This window comes from Hordeum vulgare, chromosome 5H (assembly GCF_904849725.1).
Source record: "Hordeum vulgare subsp. vulgare chromosome 5H, MorexV3_pseudomolecules_assembly, whole genome shotgun sequence".
In the NCBI taxonomy this organism is placed as follows: domain Eukaryota; kingdom Viridiplantae; phylum Streptophyta; class Magnoliopsida; order Poales; family Poaceae; genus Hordeum; species Hordeum vulgare.
This window is the reverse complement of record NC_058522.1, coordinates 275,965,503-275,990,308: the sequence shown is the minus strand read 5'-3', so window position 1 is coordinate 275,990,308 and position 24,806 is coordinate 275,965,503. Positions and strand designations below refer to the sequence as shown.

Below are 24,806 nucleotides of genomic sequence, written 5' to 3'. Positions count from 1 at the left end.
CACTGTTGCTGTTGTTACTCTGTTGCTACTGCTGTTACTTTGCTGCTACTGGTTACTGTTGCTACTGCTTCTATCACCCTACTTTGCTACTGATACTTTGCTGTAGATACTAAATCTTTCAGGTGTGGTTGAATTGACAACTCAACTGCTAATACTTGAGAATATTCTTTGGCTTCCCCTTGAGTCGAATCAATAAATTTGGGTTGAATACTCTACCCTCGAAAACTGTTCCGATCCCCTATACTTGTGGGTTATCACTAACGCTTCCCGAAACCCAACCGTCACGGAGTAAATCCGCAGAGGATCTTCCGCGCGGAGGCCGAGGGGGCATCGTGGCGGGACCCAGGGCCCAGGCCCGGTCCCGTCACCAGTAATAACCATCATCACGTCAGGCCGGGCCTGACGTGTGGCGCGCTCTGCGCGGCTTACAATGAAGCCGAGGCGTCGTTTCGAAGCCAGACGGTTTCGGAGCCAGCATTCCCTGCCGCGGATGGCGACAGGAATACAAAGACAAAAAATCAAGCCGGTGAGGCCACCGTCCGCAGGCGGCGGTCCTCTCCAGCTTCGGGGACTATTGTCGGGGGGATAACCCCGGGGTAGGCTCATCGAGCTTGTTCCTTCGTCTCCTGCCCAAAAGGAATGACCAAGTATAATTCTCCAAGGCCCAAGTCCTCTGGCCGGCTAGGCTGCACCTACCGGCTAGAGGGCGAGACGGCCATCTCTCTGGCCAGCCAGGCAGCACCTGCCGGCTGGAGGCAAGACGGCTACCTCTTCCTGACCGCCTAGGCCGAGCCAGCCGGCTAGGAACAAGGCGGCCATCCCCAAGCCGGCTAGCCAAGCAAGCTAGCCGGCCGGGGATCTCAAGTCACATCAGATCGTAGGTCATGACAAGACCCTACGGTTAAAGGTGGCTACGCGTCAGCAAAGGTACTGGATCGGAGTGCACGACGGGTACTAGCGTCGGCGGCCACGCCGCTGACCTACCCCGGCTCTGATCCATCACCCAGCATGGTGTCGGACGTGAAACTCCCACTCCATTACTGCACTCGGCGTGGGAACAGTGGAGACGGCCGTACCGTCTACCCATGACGAATCTCGCTGGACGACGCCGGACGTACCACGCGTGCCCTGCGTCAACCTTACGCGAGAGCTCCATTGGCTAGCCGGCGGGTCCCACAGCCAGACGGGACCTCGCACCCGGCGGGGCCCTCAAGCGACAAGACAAGATCCTCGTGGGCCCCCTGGCCAGCCGGCGAGGCTGCCAACCGGGTCCCACTCTTGTACCCTTTATCCATATTGTAGGCCGGAGGGTTCGTCTATAAAACCCCCCGGTCCCCCTCCATGCAGAGGGTCGGTCAACAGATTACACACACACTCACCAGCCACATAGGAGAGGCAGAGACGAGTCGACTGCTCCCCTCTTCCTCCTCCGCAATACAGCTCCAGGAGCAACCTTGTAATCCATCCATATACATCATACACTCCGGCAGGACTAGGGGTATTATCTCTACGGAGAGCCCTGAACCTGGGTACATCGTGCGTTCCATGCTTGTACCAACCTCGCCCCCAGCGCCCTCCGTTGCCACTTCGGTTCTCACCGACTTTAGCCTACCTATGGCATATGTCGTGAGTATTCACCGACAACAATCTTTGTTTCTTGGAGACAAACCATATTGCAATTCAATTCTCTCATAACCTTGGATACAACTTTTCTTTTGGCCGGTTTCCAGCCCTCGGACGTTCCAGTTAAGAAGAACAACATCCATGGTAAACTAGCATAACACGTCCACACTGTTGCGGACAACCCCGCCTAAACTGAACTGAAACTGATCAACAATTTTGCAACCAAACTGAACTAATAGCAACACAACACACAAATTGAACTAGCAGCAACACAGCACATGTTCGAATTTATGTATTGTGTGCAACACTTAATTAAATTCTCCGGGTATTCATGATGTTTTCAGAATTAACACAACAGTTCCATTGATCACGAGGATGATTGGGTGAACAAGTTTCCTGTGAAACATTCAGACCCCTACGGCGGTGCCTCCGCTCAGCATCCCAAGCGGCAACATCCTTCGGCATAATGGAAAATGCTAGCATGGAAGAGAGTTGAGCGGGAGGGGTATAGGATCGATACTATTGTGGGCATTACCAGTGCCATGATTGTGGTTAATAGCCATAGAAGATTGTATCCCTATGGGCAGATTAAACAGAGTTGAGTAAACATCATCCATAGGAGATGCATGTGTTGATTAAGTTAGAGGAGCAGGTGGTTCTTTATTCTTGTAATTTTGGTGCAAGATTTCATACACGGGCAAAGAACAATACTCTTTTGGGAAAGTCTGTTAACATTTTGGAGCTCCCAGATAAATTTTGGTACGAATTTATGTTAGTTCTACTTCTCCATGATGTTTACTTGCTTGGTTCTTAAGGGTTTGGAAGAGGAGATGGATTTTAGACTACTCCATTTCGGATGCCATTAACACGGATCTACGGATGAAAATGAAAGTGTGTTGTGTTTTTTTCTTACAGAATACTTTTATATGCCCTGTTCTTTTTTGCTTCACGTTTAGAACCATTTGGTCTGCTACATAATCCATGTTTTCAACCGCAAAATTTTAGTTTTTATTACTATCATATTTCTCAGTAGTAATACATAACATGTCACCAGTGAAAAGCCTACTGGAAAGATTAGTTAGTCAATATTGTTGTCTAAGAACAGTAGTTTTAGGCTCACTGTCAAAAATTAAAAAGCTGTCGCAGGCGTTCTATGTTCACTACTGTTGCCATCTGTTCCTATTTGCTGGCTTTTCCTATGGCAGTTTGGAGCAAGTGATTGGCGTAAAATTTGATTAATATTCAGGCTTGCTGAGATTTTTGTTACTAGGAGATAAGTACATGATCATTTAACTCATTTCAGTTATTTGGAAGACATACTCAAAACTGACTATACATGATGGTGATGTATTTCAGAAAAAACTTAGATGATGAAGTGGACAACTTTTGGCAACTCGTAAGGAAGAATAACTAGAGGAAGCACTTCACAGGGAGGACATCAAACAATACATCTTAAAGACGAGATAACTAAGGCAGAGGGAAGAAATGTTGCGCTGACAAAGACATGTCTTTTTTTGCCATCTTCCTGTTGCTTACCCCTACATATTTGTAGTTTCCAGTGTACTTCTATCATGCATAGTCTTTCAATCTGAGTGCTACTTTTGAATAACATCCTATAGTAAGCTCTCCTTTGAATTCAATGGGAGTTTTGCCTTTTCAGACATCATTAGACGTTTTTTTTCTCAACGCGCGGGCACATTTACTCGTCCTTTATAAGTACAAAATAACCACGCCCAACACCAGTCCAGACTGTTGACAGGTGAAAGGTATTCCTGCTCATGGAGCGAATGAGAAATCCTTGCTCCGTTGTGTGAACCTGTCATGTATTGGTTTGAACCTTACTACTGAACATTACTTGAGTAATTACAACTTCTGCCTAGCTGATTCAGCGGCACGCAGTTGTGCATACATATCTGCGAGTTCTTTCGTGAAATAGGCCTTAGCTTGCGGTCTTTTGACCTGTAAAGGATTCAGAGTTCATACTGAGGTTAGCTTTCCCGTATTTAAACCTACCACTGTAACAGGATGAACGTGCTTACCTTAAACGTGGGAGTGAGGAGACCATTTTCTACTGTGAATGGTTCAGCAACAAGAGTAACAGCTTTGGCAAATTCAAAACCTCTTAGCTGGTAGATGATAACACAAATATCTATCAACGGATGATATACATAATATATTACTTGTGGAGAATGTATGTACAGTCGGAAGTGAAGAGAGAAACCTGTGCTTCCTTTCCAATAGAATCCATGTCAGCCAAGACAGCAGCTTTTGCTCTCGGGTCAGCACAAAGCTGTCTTAAATCCTCACTCTAGAAATTGGACAGGATGTATATTAGGAAATAACAGGAAAAGATTGGATTGTATGCGAGAACCGCCGGGGGATATATGAAATAACAAAAACACAAGAAAGTACAGTATAACCCAAGTGTGTTATTTCTCAGCACCACTTTAAGCATGAAACCAGTTAACCAGGTGCGTTATTTAGGAACGAAGATAATGCCTTGAGGAAGTGCAAAGTTGATCAAAAGAAAAGCAAAATGATAAGTAGCATATCTAAAGAAAACATTATGAAACAGAATGTGACTATTCTAATTATAGATCCCAGTTTTCTACTCCATTATGGTATCATTAACAAGATATGCATAACAAAAAGTAAGTAATATGTGGAGTGTTCCTTCATGTACATCTAGACACTTCTCCAGAAAATAAAACATAGTTACAAATGCTGCTTTTAGACATACAATAAAATAACTCCCAGGAACACAAAAACTAAATCCCAAGAAAAGTCATCTACGTATCTTGTTAATGTTCATTTGTTTTATACAATTCCATAGACCTTCAAATCAGTCATTGCTTCCAGTTTAGTGATTGGCCTCATGAAGCCCAGCCACACCAAAATCACCCCCACTTTGCGTCAAACCGTCCACAAAAAACTATCTGGTTTTGTGCAGTTTCCAGATAAAAAAAACACTGCCACAAAGATAGTGCAGAAAAAAACTGAGGACACCTAGACCTCTGGCTGATTGATATGAACGGGGCCCAATCCATCCTTTCTCTACTTTGCCTCCAGCCCCAAGGGTCTTGTTTCGAGGCACTCAGGAAAGGCCATCCCCCTGGGGCTTGTTAACATACTCCTTGTGGGCCTGCTATCAAATTTCTCAAAACAGGTTTCCCAGTAAAACTTGTAGACTTTGCAAATCGATATTTTTAGGAATATTTGAACAGGAGGAAAAGTGTGCTTGTATGCATAGTATGCAATGATCATGATAATGTGAAACTCTGAAGTACTCTATCAAGTATCCCATCCCAGAATACCAAAGGGCATATCTCTCTCTCTCGATGTAAGCCAACTTATCCAGAAAACCAAGATAGTGACCAGCTATTGGTGGCAAATGAAGTATACGACCTGTTGCGAATTGTTGATTCACAACGCGATAACTACCATGCTGAAGGTAGCCAAACTATATGGCTGCGAGAGATTGGGTATTTGGGTGGACATAGGTTCAGAAAGAGTGGATAGGGAGAGATTATATTGATTATTTCTCGCTTCCCTGAAACATAGATACTACATGGGATCCTTATATGGCGGAGGCTTAGACCCTTGATCACTCCTAATGCGATTAGATTTAACAGACCTATCCGTATAACAGGACTTTATTTCCTAATCCTATACATTCCTGAAGGACTTTCCTTACTTGCTGTTTAAATCTTTGCCCAACACATGACCATCTCCTGCTACAATACAACGATTCTGGTCTCCTGGCCTTCTTGCCGTCCTTAATGGAACTAGTGCTGCTTTAATGCGCTGTACTAACATCATCAACGGGGCCAGTTTAAGCCATTTGTTTAGTGTTGGTTTCCAGCTAATACCATGTTGCCATGTTACTAGCATTTCAAAATTCCAGGACACGGCAAAAAAGTACTGTAAACAAATTCTTAAAATCCTTTGGAGGATAATGCATGGTGATGGGATAGTAGCAAGAATATAAGCTTTTATATATCTAAAAGCAACACTCTAGTTGCAGGCTCCTATCACAAGGCTCAAGAATGTCCTGGTCGCTTCCCCAACATTTTGAGTTCAAGTGTTCAATACTAACGCTGATTCACTAAATGAAAAGGACTTGCCTAATTCCATGAATGATCAAGCATAATATGAGGAACAACCCATGCTCTTTGAATCACAAGAATTGGAAAACGCAGGAATAGGAAAAAAAACATGAATGCAATGCCCACATATTTTGGGCTTTTATACTATCTCAAAATAGGAATAATTGAAGTAATGCCTTTGGATGGTTCACATAAATAAACATAGGAATGTTGAAGGAATGAAGACCAAAAGCGAGAGAAATAAAGAGAGGTCCAATGGAATTCTAGAAGGAAAAGTAAGGTTTGAGCTTATGTTGGTTTCCTATGCAATTAAGAGACAGGAATTTGACAACCCCATCCCTCTGATGCATAGGGTCCTTATAGGAAACAAATTATTGAGGATTAGAATCCCACAAAAATTCCTATGAAATCATACAATCCAAAGAGACACTAAGTCGAATTTGAGTAGAAACAATGTTCTATAAGGTAGTGGGAAATGAAAGGTTAAAGTACTTACTTGTATTCCTTCAGATGCAGCCCAAGCCTTCAAAACATCTGGTTCAACTGCTACAATGGCAACTAGAAAAGAGTTGAAACTATCACCTGCAGCCAAATCAACAAACTCAGAAAACACCCCAATTGATAGGTACAACTAATATAAATCATGAATATTACCATATATAAAGCATTGAGCAATGAACTTGCACTTAGCGTACACATTCTCAATCTTCTCTGGAGCTATGTATTCTCCTTGAGCCAGCTTGAAAATGTTCTTTTTCCTGGAGTCCAGAGAAATACAGAACAGTAAGAAATGGAAGAAAACTAGTCAGACCAAACTAAGTCTAGTTGAACATACTAAATGAATTAACCTACGGAAGTCTGCAGAAAGGGATTGGGTGATCACCCAAAGAGTCTCTAATCTAAATAAAAGGATATACTGTGAACTGAGGTGGTTCCTCAAAATTGTCCAAACATTACACTACTTAACAGGACAAAGGCCTGCCAAGTTCAACAGTTCAGTAACAGTGAGCAAAATTGTAATACTATGTGTGATCAGATCTTGAACAGTACTCCTACTTGAGAAGGTTGATATGCTGCTTTCTCTCTGCAATACTCTAATCTTAAGGTCGCAAACTTGTCTTTAGATAGCCCTTAACATATTTGAAATTATATTGATTCAAAGAACAACTAAGTGGCAGATATTATACTATAATTTGAAAGAAATCATGCCGCACTTCAGAATAGTATTAAGTTTTTATCATCTACCATGCCAACCTCACATAATACATTCTACTTTCAAGTGAGCATTAGAAATCTGTACAGAAGTTAAAAGCACTGATAAATAAGATATAACTTCCCCTAAATAGAAACGGAATCAGATGGAAACTTAAGGGCATGGATTGATAATTTAATAGCATCATGTGCGCCCTTATCTACTTTGTGCACCCTAAACAACTAACAAAATCATAACAAAAATCCAACTAGCTTAGAAGCGCTCCAACATGCTACAGAAGTTCAAGTCCTAATAAGGATATAAAAGCAAAAGATCAGTCATAAGAATATGAAAACAAAAGAATAATTTTCAGTAAATAATAGTTCCCTTGCTGCCATTCACAAGAATCGGTGACATACATTTTTCTTTTTCTGAAGAATCACTTTCACTTGGAACTTCGTAAGATAATAGATCAACTATACTCTACAGCTATTGCAATTGTTTAGTGATACTTCTAATAGCTCGCACATGGACAGTATAAGAGCACCAAACAGATAAAATACACTATATTAAGCAATCTAAATGAAAGCAAAATGCGCATCATTGCTATCCAATTTTCCGGTTTTACCTATCTATAATTTTTAGACGCCCTCCAGGCAGCCACAAACCTATGTCTCCAGTGTGCAACCAGCCATCATTGTCAATGACATCTCTTCTGCAGATTTCCAAATGCATTTATTTTAGCTCACATAATAGATTCAAAAGTTCAAATAGGAGTTGGAGGATAGCAAATTACGTTTGGACTTCGTCTTTATAGTAACCGCGGAATATTGTAGGTCCTCTAACACAGATTTCTCCACGAGGATATGGTTGATCATCAGAAGTGTAATTCATTTCTGGGACATCCACAAGTTTAACCTCTGAAAATGAAAACAATATTTGCATTACAAAAGAGAGAACAAGAAAATACAAAACTCCATGTAATTATAACAAATGAGACCTTAATTTCTGTCAACATGGAAATATAATGAAAGATTTCTCAAGATACAATATAATTTATCTCTGGATAAAGAATTCCAATCAACATGGGTCAATGGACCTTGCTAAATGAACCTCAAATAAAATTTCTTCAGCTCTGCTTGTGCTGACCTGCTTGGTCCTCACCTTTTATTTTCTTGGTAGCGCTGTGTAGGCTTGTTGATTTTGCTTGTTTCATTTTTATTTGGTTTCGTTTTTGCTTGTTGTTTTGTTTTTTCTTTGTATTTTTCGTTTGATTTGTTGGTTGTTTTTCTGCCCAGGCGGCATGTTGGATCGCGCTGCCCATCACGTACCTGGGCATCCCGCTCTCCACTCGCCGGCCCTCAGCGGCACAGATGCAGCCACTGGTAGACGCCGTCGCAGGCCGCCTTCCGTCCTGGAAGGCATGGCTCATGAACAAGGCAGGACGGCTGGCATTGGTCAAATCTGTCCTCAGCGCGATCCCGATTCACCAGATGCTGGCTCTTTCGCCCCCGAAGAAGACTCTGAAACAGCTTGAGAAGATACAGCGCGGCTTCCTCTGGGCGGGGCGTGAGGCTTCAATGGGAGGGCACTGTCACGTCAACTGGCGCACTGTCTGCCGGCCGCTCGCCTACGGCGGGCTGGGCATTCGAGACCTGGAGCGCACGGGGCTAGCGCTCAGGCTCCGCTGGCTCTGGCTATCGAGGACGGATGCCGACCGTGCATGGCAAGGCCTTGACCTACAGTTCTCCCCTGAGGAGCGCGGCCTATTCCATGCATCCACCCTCATGCTAGTAGGTGATGGCCTCACCGCTCTGTTCTGGGAGGACCGATGGCTGCATGGGCAGTCAATTCACGAGCTTGCGCCACTCCTATACCTATGCATCCCCAAGAACAGAAGAAAAGTGAGGACGGTGGCGGAAGGCAGGGCCCGTGACATTAGAGGTGTGGTGGGCCTGCAGGAGATAGGCCAATACTTGAGGACATGGCAGCTCGTCGCTCGGATCAATCTGTCCTCGGAGCCGGACAAGATCATCTGGAAGTGGACGGCCAACGGCATCTACTCGGCGAGGTCTTGCTACAGGGCAACCTTCCATGGATCATTAACATGCCACTCTTGGCAGCTCATTTGGAAAGGTTGGGCTCCCCCGAAAGTCAAGTTCTTCCACTGGCTTGCGGATCTGGACCGCTGTTGGACCGCAGCCAGGCTCGCGCGCCGAGGGCTCCCTCACCACACTCGCTGCCTCCTATGCGACCAGGAGCCCGAGACTATCCGGCACCTGCTGATCTCCTGCTCCTTCGCGCGGCAGGCATGGCATGAGACACTGTCCTGGCTGCACCTCCCGGCCCCTCTGCCGATGCATGACGCTTCCATCCAGGACTGGTGGAGTAGGGCGCGAGACGCCACCCCCCCACCGCTCCGCAAGACACTGCGTTCTGTCGCGCTGCTGGTCCCCTGGATGATATGGAAGCATAGGAACGCGTGTGTGTTCGATCACATACCTCCGTCGCTGAACGAGCTCTTAGATAGGATTCAAGATGAGGTTAGGTGCTGGGCTCGGGCTGGGGACAAAGGGCTTAGGGTAGCTTTGCCCCCAACCTGGGATGTCCACTAGACCTACATGTAACCGTGCTGTAACTTCCTCTTCGGAGGCTGTAACTACCCCCCCCCCTTTTCAATGCAAAGAAACGCAAGGCTTTTGCGTTTTCTCAAAAAAAATAAAAATACAAAACAGCACGCATTTTGATATGTGTTCAAGAAAAGAATGAATTCCATCCGACATGATCGCTGACACTGACATGCTGACTTCGTGGCACAAATAGAACAACAACAGTGTGTTCCGGGACAGCATTGCGACCTAGTATCGATTGTGGAGTATCAAGGAAGATGCCGAGCTTGTGCCACTTTAAATTGTGTCTGTTGGTAGAGTGTGAGTGGTTTCCTTTACTTTTAGTAATTTAGCCACATGTTGGTTTTGCGATTTCCTATGACTGGCTTCTTGCTTAATGAAAAGATGGGCAAGCCTCTACACATCCTCTAAAAACAGTAAATCAAACCCACATTTACTCATCACTAGCTAATTGCCCATGTGTAGCAACAGGCGCATACATATTTTATTGGTTCAACACAAATCATGTCCGACATAAATCTTACACCCATCATATTCTAGATTTTCGTAAGATTTGATTTGATTTGAAGTTAACGCAGGATGTGGGGAGGGGCGATCGAGGGGAGGGGAGTTGGACTTACGAACGTACAATCTCCAACTGCACTTTAATACTCCCTTCATTTTTGTATACAAGGCCACAAACCCATATTACAGGTACCAAGGCAAAAGTTAATGCCTTCTAAGTCAATGTTGCAAGACAACTTGTCTCCTTGTTTGCCGTGTAAATTAATGTGTATTTTTCTCTCTCATGCACGTCAAGCCAATGATCTCACTCTCGCATGCATGCAAGGGATAATTAATGTCCTCCTTTGTTAGTACTACGAGGCAAACACCATTAATATTGCATCGATTAGTGTTAGTGGCCTTATATTTCTGCAAATAGTAATTTTGATAGTGGCCTTGTAAATAAAAATGGAGGGAGTAGTAGAGATTACTAGGATGGATTCTCTATGCACTAATAACATAAGACTTCACGAGAATATTATGGTCAACCTAAGCAACGGCGGAGCTATGTAGGCTCCTGGGGGGCACCCCCCCCCCCCCCAACATTGAACCAATTTGTGAAGGAAAAAAATATGTGAGGGGTTAGATGAGATTTTTTTAGCTTTTGGCCTCCCAAACCCTTGTATTTTACATCTAGCTCCGCACTGAAACTAAGCACAAATTTTAACCAAACACAACCTACCACAAGAAGGATTTGGTGATCCAACATGACCAATTAATTTGTCACCAATATCCATTGTAGTGATGACACAAGATGTCTCTGTCATTCCATAGCCTTCAAGAACCTCACCACCAAAGCATCTACAAGAAGTTAAAACAGTGTTTACTTTCTAAGAACATGAACTTAAAAATCACACACGGCAGCACACAAGAAATAACCTTACATTCTTAGGAATTCCATTACATCTGCTGACAGTGGAGAAGCGCCTGAAGTCATAAGCCTCACTCTTCCACCAAGCCTAGCTTTTATTTTGTTAAATACCAACTTATCCCACATTGGGGAAGGATTTCGTCCTAAAACACAATGTAGTAAGTAAGATTCATTATATATGCAAGGGAATGAAAATGGATCAAAATATGGTGTGCTTACAAGAATAATGAATTTTCCATCTTGCAGAATTCAGTCATTGCTAAGCAACAGAAATATAACTAACACAAGAGGATTACTATCCATGTTTCCAACTTGGAAATTGTGATGACTTGCTATCTACTAGAAAATCATGAAAATGCTGCATAAGCTTTATATTTCCAATTATCACACATATCAACCCTTTTAATCTTATTAAGAGTGACATACATAAAGATTTGGAACCCATTTGGTCGTTCACCTGCAACTTTGGTATTTACAGTTTCTAGGTTAAACATGTCAGCAGCCATTTATCTTCATATCTAGCGTTCAATTTACAAGGAAAAAACAGACAGTATTATGGCATTTAGGACTACTTTGAGAAAGCACAATAAACTTCTAAACTAAGTGAGTGCGAAAAAAGCACAAGAAAGCGGGCCCAAATCTGACTAAAGCTAACCTGAAGGAAAATGGAACCCTGGTCACACTTATGTTACCTGGGCACCAATTTGGACAGGAAGGAGAAGGAATAAAACTTCATCTTCAGTATAGGCTCTTTAAAAGGAACAATGTTGGATTTTATAAAATTGTTTAAGTATTTTGCGTGCACATACTTCTGCATATGCTTGGTCTCTAATAAAATTCTACTGTTGGGGCTGCTGCTACAGTTTTCAATTCAAACAAGAATCAATCAATCTACAGAACGTGTTATGGTCAACATACACAGGTGCATAAAGCGAATCGTGTAACAACTAGTTGGTGCACGGTGTACAAGTATTGGTGTGCTGATTTCATGCTTCAGTGGTGAACAATAATTATGCTAATTGGTTTCTCGAAAAAAATAGGATGGATGGGACACTGAACTTAAATGAACTTCATGATGTGCTTACCTTTCATAAGTGCTTGCCTCTTGGCGTTGTACGCAGTACGGAATAATCTTTCTTTTAGCCCACCAGAATCCTTCACAGCATTTGTGATTCTATGGAGTAAACAAGGAATGAACCAGTTAACAAAACCCAGTTGAAGAAAATGGACCTCGGAAAAGGTATGGCTAGCAATATGCACAATGAACATGAAAATATGTAATAACTGGTATAGTTGCATTACGCAGAATAAATTCTGTTATATAGCCGGGGAACACTTGCGAATACTGTTGGTCTCAAAGCAGCCAAATCATCCATCAGCTTCAAATTATCCTGGAAACAGCGGTAATATACTCATGACAAGTACTATAACTGGATGGTTAAAATATTAGCTTTGTGATGAAAGATCTTGATGCATATGGCCTTCAAATGGTCTCTGAACGGTCCACAGCTTTTTGAGAAGTTACCCAGACTAGAAACAACGCAAGTGCAAACTATTGCATTAGATGAGTAGAGCTTATACAAGATCACATATTATCAGTTACTTCTCTCAATACATGTCCTTCATGCCGTTCAGTTTCTATAGGTACCTAGTTACTCCAACAACAATGCAAAGTACTACTAACTCTCATCTTAAATAGTTTCAAATCTACATACCCCTTGGTAAAATCCAATGGCAACACCATAGTGAAGCAGTGCAATTTGGTTAGCTCTCTCATAGATGTGAGCTAAAGGTAGATATGAGATATACCTGAGGAGACATGTCAACATTATTATCATACAAAAAATGAGTTTTTGTACATTGAATAAGCTACGGCAAAAAAGAAAAGAGTATATCAAATCCTCACACGTCGGAGGGGTAAAATTTAACGCCCAAGCTTGATCCAGCAACATTCGCGATTAAGTTCTCATGAGAAAGAACAGCTCCCTGGGAAAAGATTGGCATCCAATATCACATGTCTGAAAGTAGAAGTAGAAGAATTTCGTGATGAAGCAAAGAATAATAAGAACAGTGAATGATTTACCTTTGGTGTGCCAGTAGTGCCACTCGTGTAGCAGATAGTGGCAACATCTTCAGGTTTTGGAGGACGGTAAGTTTGAGAGCTCATCTTTCCCTGAGTTAAAGATCGAGAGGAGTTCAGAAAAAAAAGACGGACACAGTTTAGGAATGAGCAGAAACTAGATGCACTAGTAACATAGGACATTATTGAATCCCACATGCATGGAGTAAATACACGCTAAAATGAAGGCAATATATCCAGCATGCATATAAGCCTACCAGAAGCACTGAACATTAAACAGAAAAACTATTAAAAAAACTGTGGCTTCAATAATAGTGTCTAATCCATCTGGTAGGTCTACCATTTGTCGCTACATGTTGCGCACGCTAGTACACGGCGCCAATGCTGCAGCTCAGTTAGGCCAAACATATTTGCAACAGAAGATGGAGAGATGGCCACCTATTGGACAGGGACTTGCAGCAGTAAGGAAACAAGGGAGTTGGGCGGGATTTGTACTGTGTTAGGAAAGGTTAAGAGCCTGAGCATCCACCATACAGTGTCATAACGATGCCACATATCTACGTTTCATGCAGACAAGAAGAATAGATATACTCTCCCAAATATGCACATATCTACCTAATCACTTGCAGCCATGCATCCTGGCTATCTTTAGCACGGTATTGCCCATTGCAACACAAGGTTCAAAACAACTATATGTCTACTTGTCACACCCTGTGTTTGTACCACTTTGCCACACTATGTTTTACAAAATTTAGAACCATTTAAAACTTTTTGTGTGCTTATAATGTTTGATCTGGTTGCTACTTGCTTGTGTGATTGTTTGTGTTTTAGATCACAGAAATTATTCTTCTCTCAAGAACTCATCTCCTTGACCCCAAACCTTTGCCCTGCGGTCATGCCATGTGTATAGGACTAGAAACTATTTTTGTAAAAATATTACTTTAACCAAAAGGCATTTATTTACTTTAAGCTTTCAAAAAACCCTGAGTTGAGATTTGTACTACAAGTCCTCAATTTAGGAGAAATGTTTTGCCCTAAAGATTTTATTTGGATCCTACTGTCAAAAAGACTTTCCAAAACCACAAAATAATAATTTTGAAAGTTACTATCCTATTTTATTTAAATACTTCTTTCTGAGGCCAGAAATGGTATTATATAGGGAAAAAATATTTTCTTACTTAAAAAATATTTGAGAAAATTTAGGGAAACTCAGTGGACATGTATTTTCCATATATAAGAGTTTCAACACATGGTCATGTTCAAAATATTGGACAAAACCCCTCAAAACCCTTTCTGCCTATTTAAAGCTTTTAAAATATTTCCATAGGAAATATTCTCAATAAATTCCACGAAAATTCTAACAAGTCACCCATGGTATATGTGATGATCTTGCCAAGTTTCATCTGAATCCAAGTTGATTCGGTTCACCAAAATATCCCAAAACCCTCTCTTTGCAGAACCAAATTTGAGCAACTTTACATTGCCAAGTTTATCCAATTGATCTCAAACTTTGCAGGAGTGATCTAGACCCCAAATAAGGATGCTACACCAAGTTGTGCATTTGTGGGGATAGATTTGCCCAGCTAAGTCTATAGAAATCTGATCCTGTCTATTTCTAGGGGTTTTCATGTTTACATTGTCAACTTTCCTCAAATGAGCTCAAAACTTGTGATCCCTCTCATTTTTACCCATCAATTGATCCTGTTAAATCTCACTGCAAGTGGGAAATTTTACCTCGCTCAAAACAGCATCAAACACCATTCTCCTTTACCCCATCTTTTTACCACAGCCCCTACAAGTCACCTTCTACCCCCAGTAATAATTTTGGGCCAAGGCTCAATCATGAAGCAGGGTAAAAATCCTCATTTCTAGCCTGGACAACAAGGTTTTACCTCTCTCTCCTCTCCCCTCTTATTCTAGTGAGCAACTAGAGCATCCAAGGCATTTTCCCCAGTTGTTTACTCCCCTATAAAGGCCTCCCCTAGCTCTCCCTTGCTCCCTGCTCGCTTCCCCTCCTCCCAATCGCACTCCCACACCTCTCCCTCTCCATTTTGGTGCTCAGACGCTAGGGTTCGAGCCGGAGCTCGCTGCTTCGGGCCGCCAGCGTCGCATGGTGAGAACCCTCCCCGTCGGCCCTTCTTCCTCGATCTGGAGCCGCCGCAACCCCCTAACCCATTCCCCTCCCCTCTGTTCTCCTCTCCGTTTGGTTCGCAGGGCGACCGGGGCTTCACCTTCCCGAAGCATTGCCGCCGGACTCCTAGTCGCCAGCGAACAGGGGCTCTCCGGCGCCCCTCTCCACCATCATCCGACGTGCGACGAAGCCCTGAGCCCAACCATGCCACCCATTCTTCGAACGGCCACCAGAATCGCCGTCGGTGAGCCCCGCCTCCCCTCTCGCCGCTCTCTCTCTCTCTCTCTCTGCAGATGGGGGCCACCGGTCGGGTTCAAACACCGGCCTGCGCGCGCACCACTTTGCCCTTGGGCCGTTTCTTCTAGGCCGGCTCGGGTGCCCTTCTGATTCGGCCCACTATCAGCAGTTGTCTTTTTCTTTTTCTAAATTATCAAAAACTTGCAAAAATCCCCTAGATTTAAATATAGATCCAAATGCAATGATTCCAACTCCTAAAAATTTCTAAAACCCCCACCTATTTAATGGTGCTACTTGTGTAATTTTTCCAAAAGGTTTTATACATTGTTTTATTTAAAAACCTAGTTTTGAATATTTTAAACATCTGCTAAAATGCTTTTTGTTACTTTTTATACTTCAAAACTAAATTCCAATAATTTTTACAAAGCAAATATTCACCCCACTATTTTACAAAAATGGTGTGACATTTTTAGGAAGACTTTATTTTCTCTGTGTTTGTCGTGGTCCTATTATTCCCGTTATAATTGCGACGATAGATTGAGTTGTTGACGAAGGGCTTGGACCAGAAGACTTTGAAGACCCCGGAGACTTTGTTGAGCCAGGCAAGTAGCCACTTGACCATGACTTGAAACCCTTTTTGCATGGCATATAGCACTTACTTTGTTGCATTGAATCATGGAGACTATGGTGACCACCTTGATGGGTTGCCCCCGTTAATTCCTCGTTGATACTTGCATGACAAAACTCTACTTGTGCTTAGAGTTGTGTGGGTGGGAAGTAGATAGGTTGTTGAGTAGATGCTACGCAAATGGGATGGAAATATGCATGGTGTCGAAAAGGAAATGTTTTCAAGGACTTCTCGAAAACCCCGTCGGGTGCCACTAATGCCCGAGGGAGATGGTGTTGAGCTAGGTAACCACTTGAGAAAGAAGTGGCAAGTGAGTGTATTGTTTCGAAAACAGATTGGTTTAAGTTGCGACCGTTACTCTAACCTTACATGTACAACCACGATACCCCTTATGGGACGGGGCTTTGCTGATTACTATGGTTGGTGCTAGTAGAGAGCCCGCATTACTAGTGATGGGAGTGACGTGGTCACTCTCGAGACGTGGCCATGCCAAGAAAGGACGACCATGGGCTGTTTTTACAGACACCGGGCACGGGCACACCGTTGCGTGCCCTCGTCGATGATACGTGTGATGTACATCACAAGGGATTGTCACCAACGAGTGGACTTTTTGCTAGTATCGTCATGGAGAAGGCATTGTTCGGGTACTTACCTCGGGTATGAACAATACCGCGAGTCGTGGATTGCCACGGAAGTTTCCCGAGTCGTGTGGGTAAAGTGTGCAACCTCTGTAGAGTGTATAACTATTCGAATAACCGTGTCCACGGTCAAGGACAGTTGGATGACCGCTCTTGGGCTACGTCCATGGTTACCAAACTGCGTGTGTGGTGTGAGAATGATGGTACTTGAGCTAAGTCGAATGACTTGACATAATGACGAAACATGAGATGTTCTATCCTTGTTTATATTGATATCTGTAACTTGTTCATATGGATATCAGTCACTTCATGATGCATATCTTCATAAGACACTGATCATGTCATTGCACTTAAAAATTAGCTTTCTGCAAACTTACCTACTTAGTGCTATATCATGCATTGTTATTACCTTGTTCCACGACATGGGTTGCTTGCCAGTACATTCATAGTACTCATTGGCTTGCCACTGGTTATTTAATTGGCCAGACATGGAACAGCGGGAGTTTGACGAAGAGTTCGTTGGAGACGAACATGCAAACTAGGACGCTTCCCAGTCAGAATGCCTGTAGGGTTAAGGCATATGGCATGGGTTCACGCTTTCGTTCAAGATATCCGCTGCTAGTTATGTTTGGTGTGTCGGCCTTCGAGACCCTATCTATGTAAGGCTTGACCTTAATGGTCCTTATTTGTATCAAACGGTATAAATGGATGTAAGACTCTTATTATTCAGCTTTTGTGTGTTCAGTGAGCATTGATCTTAAGGATCACTGTACACATGCATTCGGCGATCACGACTTATGAGTCAGGATCCCCACACTACTCCGGTAGGTGTATTGCACGACATGGGGAGAAATAACTATTGTACCAGCATAAACATACACACATCACCCAGTCAGTTTACTTACAACTGGATAATCAAATTTCACATTCTGCATTAATCAATTTTCAACCAAAAAAGGAAGGGAAAACTTCACCATATACCATTTACATGGCAAACTAAGCGCTGCATGTTCTAACATAAGCAGAAGCTAATTGTCACATCAACATAGCGTGTACAAAACAAGTCTTGCACATGGGTTAGAAGTTAAACAATGTAGCAGACATGACGAAATGCAGCTGACTAATTCATACCTCAGGAATTGTGGTTCAAATGTTGCATTATAAACCCTTAGAAGTTAGAAGTAGGCGCACAATGAAGCTACAGAATGAGTACCATGCTACACTATGAGACGTGACTTGCATAAGTGTTGTGGGGATTTTGTGGCAATATGCATGATTTGGGGATTTTTGTGGAGGCAAAGCACACGTGGGCGATCTAGGTACAGGATTTCACACAATGGAGGTTTACCCAGGTTCGGGCCCCTTGTTCTAGGGGCAATACCCTACTCCTGCTGGATGTTTCTCTCTTATATGAAGAATATGGTTACAATGTAGTGTCCAAGTGATCTTGTGGATCTCGGTGATTCTACTGAGCTTGTCTAAATTCTACTCTTAACTTCGCCTTATATAGGGGTGGTGAAGTAGAGAATACAATGACATTATGCCCACGTCCTGATAATGGTGCGGTTAAGTTGGTCGTTACCAGGGCCTTGATGGCACCATTGGTGATATCGTGGGGTTTTTTTTACACTGCTACGGCGGGCAAAAGCCGGCCTGAACAATTTTCATTTTCAAAATCAAGATCGAGATACAAATGCAACGGCTACATCAAGTAGCACCCAGACCAGTGGCGGAGCTTGAACCAAAAGATTGGGCGGGCCGGGGTGGCTAATTTATAGAGATTAGCCTCTGCTTACTGTTCCACAGCCCAAAACCAAGTATACAATGAAGAAAATCCTGCTGCACTGGGCGGGACGGAGCATGTGGTGGCCCTCACGTAGCTCCGCGCCTGTCCCAGACCACATAGAAAGGAACTAGGAACAATAGAAGAAGAACCAGAAGCAAGCTACAGCAAGCAGCCGACACCAAAAACTTAGCATCCATCATTGTTGAGAAGAGTGGGAACTAGCATTGTTGGATCAGACGAAGGGAGATCCGACACCGAGAAGACTTGAGAAGAAGCCGTCTGCTGCCCTCCGATCACTCTGCACCTTGAAGAACTAGGAGAGAGTCGCAGCCACCGTCAGAAGGTTTTCTCATTGCCTAGCCACGACGCGACAGAGAGGGTCGTTGAACGTGTCGAAGGGCAATGTTCCGCCAAGACAGCTCTGCACCTCCTGTGAGCCACACCACGGCCTCCATCACACATAGAGAGAACCAAAACACTACGCAAGGCAACAAAACCTCAGGCGTCTTCGAAGGGCAACAAAACTTCGAGTCATCACCGCCGCCACGAGCCCCCAAGAGAGAGGTCAACCAACAACCCCAAGATGACCAAGGCAAAGGCCGTCGCCACATATCACTTCCACCGCCACCACCAAGCAGATCAACTAACCAACAACGCTCCAACCGAGACTCGAAGCAACCCACAACGGGTCCGTGGCTCCAAGACTATGCCCCCAAGGGGAAACGACATCAAAGATGTCGTCATCGTCCAATCCGGGGAAGGATTTTAGGCTTTCGCCCGAAGCACACCAAGAACGGGCGACGAAGCTTCACAATGACGCCTTCAAGAAGGGAAGCGGCGCCCGAGGGCTCCACCATCATCGTTGCAGACAAGGTCAACAGTAGGCCTTCGCTCGAAGCTTCACATCTCGGACCTCACCGCCGCGCACAGGTCGTCGAGTCCGGCTAACACATGAGCACGAGACCTCACCTCCCCCTATCAGACCACAGAAGCGTCCTCGCCGGGTCCAAAAAGGAGCCCCCCACAGACAATCTTGCTCACGATGAGCACTCACGCTCACGGAGGGGGGGATCAATCTAGACCGCAACACCACCACCACCACAGACATCGCCAGATCCGTGCCCCCCTCAGCTGCCAGCCGAAGCAAAGAAAACCCTGCCGCCAACCCCACCTCTTGCTCGCCATCTCTCTGCCGGCATGCAGCCTCCGCCACCAACCACCACCGACCGCCCCACGCCGAGCCGCCGGATCTGAACGTCATGTGGACAGCAGCCGCCGGAGGCTCGACCACCTGAGATCTCCTCCGAGCAAGCCATGCCTCGCCAGCCCGAGTCCGCCGCCGCCCACCTCGCTCGCCTGCAGCCCTCGCCGCCACGCACCACCTCACCGCCGCCACACGGGCCTGAGGCACCGCATCTGGCCACCTCACGCCAGCGGAGAGTTGCCCCGCCGCCGCCGTCCTCGGATCCAGGCGAGCTTCGCCAGTCGGAGCCTCTGGCGGCGGAGAGACGGGGGGAGGGGAGGGCGGTGATATCGTGGTGTAACTGAGGTTTATGGGACCATTGGTGATATCGTGGTGTAACTGAATTTGTTTTAAGCTTGTAACTGAGGTTTATGGCACCATTGGTAGTGCCACGACCGGTTCAGTCGGATGAACGTTGTGATGCAGTTTAGTCAGATCGGCTGAATGATGTCGGACCAGTGGAGTAGTTCGCTTGAAGAAGACTCGGCAGGGAGGGCCTGTTGGGCCGTATCCTCATCATAGGCCTATCCCAGGGGTATCCCACCATCAACAGGTAAACCTCTTATGTATCATTAAAAAATTCACAAACAGGATGTTTGTTTTTTCAAATGAAGGATCAATTAACAAGCCCACCTGGCTGTGTAGACTGGAGTAAGTTATAATTTCCACTCCAGCAGCTACTGTTGCAGATGGCGTATTTGCATTGTCTCCGCCAACTACCTATACAAAAAAGAAGATTCAAATACAGAAGAGAAGTTCTCATAAAAACATCACCGCCACATTGCATAAAGTACTGTAAATGGTCCACACTTACCACTATAAGACGAACACATGGCATTTGAGTTAGGAAGCTTAGCAGCTGCAATCAAGGGATAAATATAGTTAAGATTATAGCTGGAAATCAAAAATACTTCTTTCCAAATGTATCTGATGCAATGCATAGTTGAATGCTGAGAGGTATCTATAAACTAATGTAGTGTTTCAAACTATAATAACATTTGGATTAAGTTCAAGTAAAATCTATAGCAGGATACCGACCGCATTAATCTTTTGTATACTTGATACAGTCAGTCCAGAACATAAAGTATTTGGCATGACATCGTGAAGCCCACATAAAGAGTCATATTTAACATAAATTAAGACCATAGCAAGATGAGATTAACACCTAGAAGTATAGGTAAATTACTGGAAATAATTAGCTACTTGTCAGCCTTGCTAGAGTACTATGGATTTTTTTAGCGGAAACTGTAGGGGAGGCCCAACTTTTATGGAGTTTAGAAAATAGTCATAATTTAAGGTTGCGATAAGGGATTAAAGCTCACAGTGCTTAGGGTTTGAGGCACACAGAAAATAGCTTCTACTGTTGCATGGTTCACAATGAACTGAACTGCATCTGGACCTACAGAAAGTAGATTACATAGAAAATGTTACTGGATGACTGAAACATAGAGCAAAGATCATCTGGTAATAGGAACGTACCAAGAGTATCATAAAGTGGCACAGATATATATGAATATGCAGCACAAGCATGATCAATTATGATCCACTCAGGTCTGTTTATAAAATACAGACCAATGCGTGCACCCTAGTTCAGATAAAAGGAATTGAAGTAAGTACAAATAAATAATCTGAGAAACTTGAGGTACTATATCAAGATAGCAATATATGGCAAGGTATCTGCTTGTTACTAGTCAGTAACAAAAGGGCAAGTGCTCGTTAAGATCTTGATTACTCACTTCAGATATTCCATGATAAATAAGACCAGAACCTATTGCAGTCCTGCTCGTACTAGCTTCTCCATATGTCATCCATTTGTAGCTTCAATGTTATATGACATTTATAAGGGCCAAACAATGCAATCATGAAAAAGGCTACAAAATGAGAAGGTCAGGAATACTCAGTTACTCAATCCTTACTCTCCAACTGCTCCATCAGCGCACACTCTTGTACCCAGATATCTACAATCTGTAAAAGTCTCGACTGCATACCTGCACAATTTGGAAGATGATTACACTAATGAGGTTTCAAAGGTTTGCAAGAACTCCCACTCAGTTAGGATTTGCACTTTGATATGTTTAACCTCATGTTTGACATAGATGCATTTTTTCCAGCCCCCAAGGCTTCGCTAAAACATAAATAAACAGGGTCCCCTTGCATATAACTCTGTTTCTAGTTAGGATCTGCCAGGCTACAGCGCAAATAGCAATAACTAGTGAGGGCTTCCTCAGGAAAAAAAAATTGACACTCGTTTTGCTGAACTCTGTCTTTCAAACGTTCTCTAGAAATTTCCATCTTTCTAGCATATAATCAGTAAATAAGGAGGACATAATCTAAAAGGCTATTGCAGCACTAATTGTTCAAAACGAGAGTTTGCTGAAATAAGTATATGATTAGGTTTAAATGGATATTAGAAACAGAAGTTCACATGTTCAAGAGATTGTGAGTATTCTTACACAAAATTATCATGCAGTGTTCCAATGTCTGGAGTAGCAGGAAATCTGTTAATTAAACGCAGAGGTGACTCTGCAGATCTGCAGGATTGTAACATTGATTGTGAGCAAAACTATATGAAAATGCATTCTATAACATATAAATAACCTACCGGTACACGTTCCACTTTCCAGTTTGCAACTTTTCAGGAAGAACGATGCTGTAGCCCTGCACTGAAGAAGATATGCACATCGAGTTAACAATGATAGTTTCTTCTTACTATGCTAGTATTTCACAAAATAAAAATTCGGTGCTAGTGAATGCTAAGTAAATCGAGAGTACATTGAATCGTTAGTGATAAACAGTTTTAAAATAAGCCATTTCTCAAACAAAGGAAAAACACATGCATTATTGTCCCTTGGTTACGTGTCATTTAAACTCAAATATGCAAAGCTCCAAATATTAACGCATATGCAAATTTGACAATTGTTGTTAGGATCTTGGGGTCGAAATGGGGTATACAATTAATAACAAAACCATTGTCTGTCCATATTTAATTTAGAAGAGATGTAGAGGTGGGCTCAGATCAAGTAGAATTGTATTGAGATATACATTGTTCCGCTAAAATGTCTGAAAGAGAGAAGGTCCAAGCCTGGCAGAGTGGGGCTTCTTGCAAACCCCGATGAATACACCAATAACACCACTGTTCATACAAGGAAAACATGCACGACAGTTCTAAGTAGATGCATAAAAAAACATACTATAAACTATTCCACTTATCACGAACAGTAGCAAGGAATATCCCAGTTTATTTGGTACTTTTTGAGTTTCCTTTAGCCAGGATTAAGCTACAGCCTTTCAGGAAGAGGCGTCCTGATCATATTGCAGCAAGCAATTCAAGCTTTTCAGATTGTATATAGAGGATTCCGTTCCATTCACACCTTCCTGATGCCGACAAAACAAAAAGGGAAGCTGTGGACAGTAGCAAAACAACCTGCCCAATCCAGTGCGGGAGCAACCACTAGTACTAGTATGTTACTTTTCCAGGAAAGTGAAATCGATTACTGTAGGGAAAAGCAAGCGAGCAACGGAGCAGATGAGCCGTGCCCCGCACCGATTCGCGAGTCACTCTAACAGGATTCTGACCACCACCGCCTGGCCAGCGTCAGCCGTTATCCCCGCTAAAGCGCGCTGTCGAATCGAACGCGAAATCCAAATCCGAGAGCATCCCGCTCAAGGCCGGTCCAACTAATACATGCAGGTCAAAGGGTCAAGCGGCGGGGGAAGAGAAGGGAAGAGAGACGTACCGTGAGCGTACTCGCCGGCGGTGGGGTTAGCGGCGAGGCCGGCGGCGGCGCCGGCCTGCGGCTCGAGGTGCGCGGAGACCACGCGGAGGCGTCGCTCCGCGGCGTCCATCATTGCGGCTGCGGGTCCTTCCTCCTCCCGCGCCATGGCTTCCATGCTGCTGCAGTGCCGGTAGTGTCACGCAACCCCTGTCCGCGTCGCTACTCGTTAGCGCCGCGTGATGATGGAAGGGTGTGGGGAGCGAACGCGATGGACGGAAAAAACACGGGTTTATCGCGTGACGTGAGAGCGAACAGAACGAAACAGACGTGGGGAACTCGACCTCGTGCGCCTTGTTCCAGCGAGTGCGGATGCTCCAAAGGTTTCAGGGGGCATGGATGATCGGGTGGAGAAGAAGAGACGGACGCATAGATATCTCCGATGCATTTTGGTCTTTTGGAGCGGCTCGGGGAGCACGGATGTGGTTGCTCGGTTGCGTGCGCGCGTCGACATGCGGCGGAACGGCACGGCGCCCCAAGTGTGTGCGGGGATTGGTTTTTTATTTACCGAAAAATGACAAATGATTAAAGCTAACATGGGATAATTAGATTATGGATTGCTAATGACTCATTACCCTTATAAAGTTGGAGATAATCACATTCCTACCACCGTCACCCTTCTCTTTTTTCGAAAAAACAAACAAAGGGCAGACAGGTCATTATGCAATGTAAAACCTGGATTACAGTTTATATAATCTGGCCTCCAAACATGTCCACCTAGATTATTTTTATAAACCAGATTATATAATCTATCTTCATAATCCAGATTATCATAATCTATTATGGTTCTAAACAGGGCCTTAGCAATTAGCATTGGCTCACCATACTCCACCGCAAAGGAGAATACCAAACTTCACCCGCATCCTGTACCTGTCTTTCGTGATTAGCGCTCACATCCTCTTAACCTCCGTCGCCACCAGCACCATATCCTGCCTGCACGCCGACCTCGCCGAAGTGCACCAAAACGTTGCACCATCGTCGTCGCCATTGCCGACAGGGCACGTTCTACCAGCAGTTCGTCGTTAGGATGATACTGGTGGCCAAGGAGTTCGGGGCGCTGTCGTCGCCGGGCGCGGTGGTGGAGGCGGCGCAACGGAGGTGGGCCTCGCCGTCCAGTGTGAGGGTTTCGTCGAGGGGCGGGTCGCCTGTCACGGTGGGGGACCTGTGGCTGCGGACGCGGGGAGGGGGGACGAGCCCGGGAGTGCGAGCCAGCACGGGAGCCACGAGAGCGACATGGACCTGGCCATGCTCGTCAGCGACTTCCTCGAGGGCGGCGGCGGCGGAGGCGGGGACTCGCCCGGTAACAGCGACGGCGAGCCCGGTGG

At 44.3% G+C, this 24,806-nt stretch overlaps 1 protein-coding gene across 2 annotated transcripts; it reads right to left on the bottom strand.

The window, feature by feature from the left end:
• Positions 1-3,007: 3,007 nt before the first annotated feature.
• Positions 3,008-23,865, bottom strand: LOC123452433 (long chain acyl-CoA synthetase 6, peroxisomal-like). 2 transcript variants are annotated; one of them, XM_045129081.1, is made up of 24 exons: positions 23,766-23,865; positions 23,446-23,631; positions 22,311-22,371; positions 22,162-22,239; positions 21,625-21,696; positions 21,445-21,526; positions 21,188-21,293; positions 21,031-21,107; positions 20,523-20,567; positions 20,342-20,428; positions 13,049-13,138; positions 12,872-12,951; positions 12,681-12,774; positions 12,268-12,356; positions 12,051-12,139; positions 10,979-11,108; positions 10,777-10,895; positions 7,718-7,841; positions 7,550-7,636; positions 6,384-6,487; positions 6,226-6,311; positions 3,845-3,931; positions 3,663-3,749; positions 3,008-3,582 (listed from the first exon to the last, which is right to left on the bottom strand). In XM_045129081.1, exons 2-24 carry the CDS (start codon positions 23,597-23,599, stop codon positions 3,487-3,489), a joined length of 2,124 nt encoding a protein of 707 aa, XP_044985016.1. In that variant the 5' UTR covers positions 23,600-23,631; positions 23,766-23,865; the 3' UTR covers positions 3,008-3,486. The 2 variants fall into 2 exon arrangements, with proteins under 2 accessions (XP_044985016.1, XP_044985015.1); XM_045129080.1 differs by having other exon boundaries at positions 23,446-23,841.
• Positions 23,866-24,806: the final 941 nt, after the last annotated feature.